Genomic DNA, 7765 nt, shown 5'->3' with positions numbered 1-7765 from the left:
TTTCACTTAAAGAAATACACTCTAAAGCAATGTTTGCCAACCTTTTTTGTGAGACCACACAAGTATTACTAATATCAAAATAATTAATTATTTATATAAGGAACTTGAATGATAGATTCTAGTGATAAATCATTTGAAAATTATTAACGAAATTCAGTAAGAACATTTTGGAAAAAATAATGAAAAAAATGAAATTTAAATTCGTAATAATTTTAAAAGATTTATATATATTCATTTATTATTTTACTTAATTGCTACAAACTACAGAGATCGATATATATATATATATATATATATATATATATATATATATATATATGTATATTTGGGACCCATGCCTTGCAATGTAAGTACTTTAAATTCAACATATACGGCTGATACGCTAACATATATGGATGTTATTATTGTATATGCATCTGATTGTAACGCTTATCAAAATTGTCTTTACTCTTGTCATGGTGACATGTAAAACTGTAAAATGATTTATATATTCACCTGTTTCGTTTAATTTACTTTTTAATAAAATCTGTTGGAAACCTACCGTTGGTACAAAGGTATTTAAATTATTTTTTATGTGTATCTACTTTTTTTTTCTCAATCAGGAAATTGTCTTTTATTAGAAAATTTTAAACACATATATAAATAAAAATAAACGTAGTTTAATTACATTTATATTTACTCTTATCAGGAACCTTATCTTCAACATAACACAACTGAGACTACGAGTAATTGTAGTCAGTTTGTGCTGTTCGTTCTTGCCGCATGATGCTGGCAGTCGCTGTAGTTCTGGTGGCTCTCGTCGCTTTATACCTCGTTGGGACTAGCAGCTACAGGTATTGGGAAAAGAAGGGAGTGAAACATGACAAGCCTCTCCCATTCTTTGGCAACAACCTGCGCATGTACACCATGCAGCAGAGCGTCACGCAAGTCGCCGTAGATCTATACTGGAGGTATCCCAACGAGAAAGTCGTTGGCTTCTACAGAGCACTAAGCCCGGAACTAGTGATAAGAGATCCGGAAATAATTAAACGTATATTAATAACGGACTTCGCGTATTTCTACCCGAGAGGTATTAATTCGCATAAAACTGTGATAGAACCGCTCTTGAAGAATTTGTTTTTCGCGGACGGTGACCTATGGAAGTTGCTGCGACAACGCATGACGCCCGCCTTCACAACTGGGAAACTGAAGGCTATGTTTCCGCTGATAGTGGAACGCGCTGAGCGTCTGCAGACTAAAGCCATCAACGCTTCGGTCTCCGGACGAGTCCTGGACGCAAGAGAGATCATGGCACGCTACACCACTGACTTTATAGGAGCATGCGGCTTTGGCCTTGATGCCAATTCACTCAGTGACGAGAAATCTGTGTTTAGAAAACTCGGAAGTGAAATATTCAAATTTGGAATCAAAGAGATATTCAAACAGATGCTAAAGGAGATGTTCCCTGAGACATTCAAACATTTAAAATTGCTCGATAAAGTCGAAAACGATATAGTAGACTTATTTAAGAGTATTCTGAGGAAAAGAAATTACGTGCCGTCTGGTAGAAATGACTTCATAGATCTACTTCTAGAGTGTAAGAAGAAGGGTAGGATGGTTGGAGAGTCGATAGAAAGAACCAAAGGTGACGGGACACCGGACATTGTGTCCATGGAGTTAGACGAGTTGCTCATGGTGGCCCAGGTATTTGTTTTCTTCGCCGCCGGTTTCGAGACATCGTCATCGGCCACAAGTTTCACGTTACATCAGCTTGCGTACCATCCGGAAATACAGCGAAAAGTTCAAGACGAGATTGACAGTGTTTTAGCGAAATACGATAACAAACTTTGTTATGACGCGGTGAAGGAAATGAAGTATTTGCAGTGCGCTTTCAAGGAAGGAATGAGAATGTTTCCATCACTAGGATTCCTCATAAGACGGTGCGCGCGTAATTACACATTCCCGGAACTGGATCTGTCGATAGATGAGGATGTGGTGGTGATTATCCCAGTTCAAGCTCTTCACAACGATCCCCAGTACTTTGAGAATCCGGAACAGTTTAAGCCTGAGCGTTTCTTGTCGGATTATATTAACACGAAATTGAAATACGTTTATTTGCCGTTCGGTGCAGGACCGCGGGCTTGTATTGGTATGTTGAACATACTTTTGTTTATTTTATTAACTGCTGTTATAATTTTAGCTATAGGAAGTACATTGCTAGACATAGGTCTGCTCCATTAAGATCTTTTGAATGCAGCCTACATTCTCTCTTCTTGGTTTGGAATTTTATTCACATTCAACTAATTTTCAACTTCGAATCATTTGAATTTTTTAATTATAGGCCATTCACTACTACAACGTCATTTACAGTTTTTTATTTCTTTCAACCATAGCTTTTATGACTGTTATATATGGATAATAATTTTATAAGTATAATTACTTATGCGTGCTATCTATCATTTATCATCTGTAGTGATAAAAAAAGCTATTTATGCTTCACCATATTGACATTTATAAATTGAATTATAGCTGAGAGGATTCCGTACTTTATCTGTGAAGAGCTGGCGATGATGGTATTAAGTGTTTATATTTAAATACTTTTATAAATGTCCTTCACAGATAGATCATTAAACGGTTTTATTTAGTTCGACCCATACGGAATTTGTTTACTTATTTAGGTCAAAATTAGAAATTGAAATTTAAGCACCTTCCCGTTGTCAGATTGATCTGAAATTTAGTACACACATTTAATTTAGATGAAAATACAATATAATAAAATCAATAACATTAATTTAAGATGGCCGCCGATACAAAATGGCAGATTACATATTTTTCCTTAACCCCCTCAATATGGGTATCAAATGAAAAGGCTTCACTAGTAAAATACGATGATTATGTCAAAATTTAAAATTCTAGATGGACGCCGTTCCAATATGGCGGACTAGGTACATATTTTTCCACAACCACCACAATATGGGTATCAAAAAACCGTTTAACTTAAAAGTTTTTTAAATGTGTGTAATTTATTTTATTATCAATACGTACTGTGACTTTCATGTTTTTACTGCAATAACATCTTTGATTAACTTATTGATTGTGGATAGACACTCACTGCAAGGCATAGAACTCCTCCAAAGATAACTGGGGGATATACCATAATGACGACACTGGATGTGATGATAAATGGTACGGTAATGGTACGAAGAGGGCACTACTGTTCACCTCCAGGAAACTTGCTTGTGAGCAAAGGCAATTATATAATTAACAAACAGAATACAAATGTGACCTACGTTCTTAAGTCTCAGTCCTCCACCCTCATCATTTTTGATAATATACTTATTAATCCGAATCGTTTATATAATTCAACTAATAAAACTTTAAAAATTATCCGTCACGTCAAGAAGCAAAAAATAAATATTAATTTTTTGATTGAATTTATCTTAAATTAATACGTATGGGTACATCGTAATGTATTTTTTTAAAGATATGATATTATACTTTGGACTTTTCTTTTTGTGGAGATAAAAGATTCGTCGGAGATTAAACTGCGATAAATTGTTCCGTAATATGTTTATTACTCGAGATAACTATGTGTGTACTTAATTCAATTATAATGAATACTAAAACAATATTACGTATAATTTCAATTATATATATACTTTTTACTGAAAGTTTTTATTATACGAAGTAATATTTATGTCCTCATTCCACCCATAGACCTCCACCATAGATATCTTTAGGTAATATACCATTATCATCACGCTTAGCAGGCGTGTTGGTGATCGCAGTGTTGTATATTAGTACACAGAGAATGCTGCTGACCATCCTTTTGAAACTTGTTTGTGAGCAGTTGCATTCCTATATAATTAATGTACAAAGTGTAAGTTATACAAGATCGTATCTCGGGAATCGAACTCGTGATGCATCATTTCTCTACTACTAGGCTATTGCTATTAAACTATACTTCTTAAGGTCTTACGTAGTGTGGGACAGAGGTAATGCTCTACGAAGCCAAAATTAGCCGATAGTCTCTTTCCAAAGGTCGATGTGCAATATTTATCGCGTAGTACTGTAATACATAAAAACAATTAACCAATTATAATTCGTTCGAATCGGCTATGCTAAATATTTAGAAAAAACAAAACAAACAACATTGGTATAATGTTCATTTAAACATATATTTTAACGCGAAATGGGTACATCTACCACTAGTTGAACTGTATATATATATATATATATATATATATATATGTACATATATATATGTACATATATATATATATAAATATACAGTTTATATTTTCTCTATAGATTTCTCCGTACTAATACCAATATCATAATGTTGAATATATCAAGAACAATCTAGATGGTTACACTTTTAACGAAAATATCATTTTTTTCATGTTATAAATCTTCTTTTTATCACATAATGCATAATTGTTTTCTTCTTGCAGGTGAAAGACTAGGTCTGATGCAGTCTCTAGCTGGACTAGCCGCTGTGCTGTCCAGGTATAGTCTGGAGCCCGCGCCGCAGACCCTCAGGCATCCGGTCGTGGACACCACGTCCAGTCTGGTGCAGAACATACGTGGCGGACTCCCACTGCTGTTCCGGCAGAGAACTGAATAAATCGTTATAATATTTTTGTTATATCATTTTCCATATTAAGCGTCTGATGAAGAGAGATAGGTTTTTAGTTGTCCAGGTGATGATTGCATCTTTTAAGAACGTTAAACAATAGCAACCAATATGTCTGCAGGTCATATAGCTCGCAGAACAGCTGACTGCGGGGCTTTTTTTTATATAGCCCCGCTATTGGGGACCTCTCGTTCCTCTATCGTGTGGGACAGGGACTTTTTTATTTCTAATAAATAATTTATTCATATAATTTTTTATTATTATCATTCTCCTCTTTTATTATTCAGTATCATATTATCTGTCGTACTGTTTCTTTCGTTCTACAATTTTCCCAGTCTTTCTCTTTCATTCCATTAGCCATACATCCATCCATCCTCAACCACTACATTCTAGGTTTCCTTACTATTTTGACTGCGAGGAAAACTCTGTTTGAAGCTCTGCATCTGCTATCTGGGAGAAGCCTATATCTAGCATTGGACGTCTCACGGCTGAAATGATGGTGAATATATTTTAAATAATGATCTGAACTGTATGGTGCTACGAGCTGCGGTGACGTTTGTTCTCCTGCGGATCTCTTTATTTCTGATTAGGTCTCACAGGAAACCTTCAAGCATTGCCCTCTCCATTGCTTTTTGGGTGACCTTTAGCTTTAATATAAGTCCCATTGTAACCCTTTAATTAGTCGAAATATATTTTAAATTTACAGATCAATCGACACGAAAATATATTGTGTAACACAACATTATTGGTTAATTTCATACTCCGGCAACAGTTTCAACAAAACAAATTTAATTAAAAACTGCCTAATACAGTTTGACGTTCACCTAAATTAAAAGTGAAAGTGAAATATTCACGATTTTCAATGTAATTATAATTAGAATTACAATATAAGTTATAATGCAAAATATTTTTAGCGCCTGCCAAAAAATTGCGGCAAATTTTTAGATTTACGATTTTGCTAAATGTTATTAATCAGGCATTTTAGATTCTGAAAAAAATCAATTTTAATTTATTATTTGAGGAATGTAATGATCATCTATCGAAAGTTGATGAAGACTAACATTTAATTATCCTTAAGGATTAATATCCGTTCTAAGTATTTTGGCAAATTTTTGTTGTCCAACGATCATGAAGTGGACTTTTATTTATACTCTATAAGACAATTAAAAATATAGAGATCCGTCGACAAATGCAGGTAAACTACATATATCAACTTAATATGTGATAAATTCAGTAAGAAATAGAAATTAAAATTAAATAAGAAAAATTTAAAAATAAAGAAATAAAGTAATAAAATTAATATTAATAACTAAAATTAATAAAAGATTATTATTGTAAAAAGATATTTGCTCAAGCATGGTAGGGAAGGACATGAAGTTTTAAAAATTGGGTCTAAAAAAACATAATCCTGCAGATTGGCAGGATAAAGCACTAGAGTGTGAGATGAAGTGAAACAAATAAGGTGGTCAGACAAATTTGTAAAAGTCGTCGGTAGTCGCTGGACGCCTGCCGCTACTTGTCGGTTTTGATGAAAGGTAAAATAACTTACCTATAATTTTTTTTTTTTTAATATGTAAAATACCATCTGTCTTGATAAAGTTCATACTACCAGAAACTATTAAAAATAAATAATTGCGAAATTAATCAATAAATTGCTTAATAGCTACTGTGCTCTTTAAAATTAACTTGTCTAGTAATCAGATAGTTATAATCCTACCTTAGAAATAATTTGCTGAAAGTTTTAGATTAAAACAATTGAAAATGGCGCCTGAAACTTCGACCGTTTTAATTCTGTTCCCGTACGTTGTCTCTTACAAAACCAGCTTAAAGTGTGAAACTCTCTGATTGGATTCTAGGTCTTTGTACCACCTGTATAATAAATTGAGAATAATCTACATAAAAAGACCTATATATAGCAAGCCTCAAGGTTGTTGGAAGAAGTTGGATATAGGCAGCTTGCACCCAGACTTATCTATTAGAGAGAAGCCTATTTTTAAAGTTTACTTAAACTTTCTAGAAGGTATATATAGAAAAACAAATAAGAATATATATAAACTATATATTTTATAATTCACTTGGATTTAAGTGTTTACCTCATTTGAAAGTTACTTCGCTGCAAATTGATATTGCCATATGATCACAATATTATTAAATAATTTCATGTATCATTAAATAAAGTGTTCACTCTGAAAAATGTATTATTTATTTATATTTTTAATTAAAATGAGACAGGATAAAAATTTCTGGCAGTATAAAATCAGGAACAGATAGAAAAAAAATGATCAATTTTAATACGTAGTAACTTGAATTATGAAAACGCTTTTTCTTGTTATAATATTGTTACGTACTGTGGGTTGCTATAATATTTTTACGTACAGTGGGTTCCGACTCGAAATGAAACACCACTGGTTCACAAGGAGTCCTTTATTCACAAATCAGGTGGTCACTCTACTTTAAAACAAAGTATATTTTCGCTTATTCCAAACTACGCTTCCAAATCGCTCAAGAAACCACTACCCAAATAACTTAACAAATAGTCACTTTGTATCACTGATCATAGACTGATCTTATAACTCGAAAAACAACACTCAAATGTCGTCATGGAGTACACTTATTTATACTACGGATAAGGCTCTAGTAAGTTCGAGATAGGACTCGGTTAGAATTTCCGAGAACCGTACACAAAAAATTATAAATAAATTCAAGGTCACACGTGTTCTTGATTCTAGAGTTCAGTGTTAATTATTTATAGGGTTCTGTAACTCGTGCTTTGTAACAATATAATTATGATATTATTTCTGACAGAAAATCATCTATAAATTTAGCGCTTTATACTTCTGTTAGCAATGTCCCTATATATTAATTAAGTATAGTTATAGTTTTTACTTTAATTAATTTAACTTTGAGTCTTATATATAACAGTTTGCATCGGTATAGAAATAAACAATTTTAATAATTAAAATATATTTATAAAGATAACAAATGGCGTCTTCATAGATTTAAGTTACTAATGCTATTGGAATAGCGATAATTAATAATTTTTAAGGTTTCGTCATCTCATATCTCAACATCTCAGTCCTATTTGTAACCACGGTTACTCTAAGTTCTCTAAACGTTGGAAAATACAGAAATGTACATTACATTTGTCAT

At 32.8% G+C, this 7765-nt stretch overlaps 1 protein-coding gene across 1 annotated transcript; it reads left to right on the top strand.

Moving 5' to 3' along the window:
* Window positions 1-762: 762 nt before the first annotated feature.
* LOC137928805 (cytochrome P450 6B6-like) lies at window positions 763-4742 on the top strand. The gene is made up of 2 exons (XM_068771785.1): window positions 763-2128; window positions 4434-4742. The coding sequence occupies exons 1-2, from the start codon at window positions 763-765 to the stop codon at window positions 4604-4606; spliced, it is 1539 nt and encodes a 512-aa protein (XP_068627886.1). The 3' UTR covers window positions 4607-4742.
* Window positions 4743-7765: the final 3023 nt, after the last annotated feature.

The sequence above is a fragment of the Battus philenor genome, unplaced genomic scaffold (assembly GCF_028537555.1).
Source record: "Battus philenor isolate CCGP_79_NKW_IND1 unplaced genomic scaffold, ilBatPhil1.0.hap1 SCAF_4, whole genome shotgun sequence".
In the NCBI taxonomy this organism is placed as follows: domain Eukaryota; kingdom Metazoa; phylum Arthropoda; class Insecta; order Lepidoptera; family Papilionidae; genus Battus; species Battus philenor.
This window is presented reverse-complemented; position numbering and strand designations above follow the sequence as displayed.

Excerpts from the sequence above, each read along its gene's own strand:
- LOC137928805 (XM_068771785.1), top strand. The coding sequence starts at position 763 with ATGATGCTGGCAGTCGCTGTAGTTCTGGTGGCTCTCGTCGCTTTATAC. Across the intron at positions 2,129-4,433 it reads AGGACCGCGGGCTTGTATTG|GTGAAAGACTAGGTCTGATG; the intron begins GTATGTTGAACA and ends TTCTTCTTGCAG.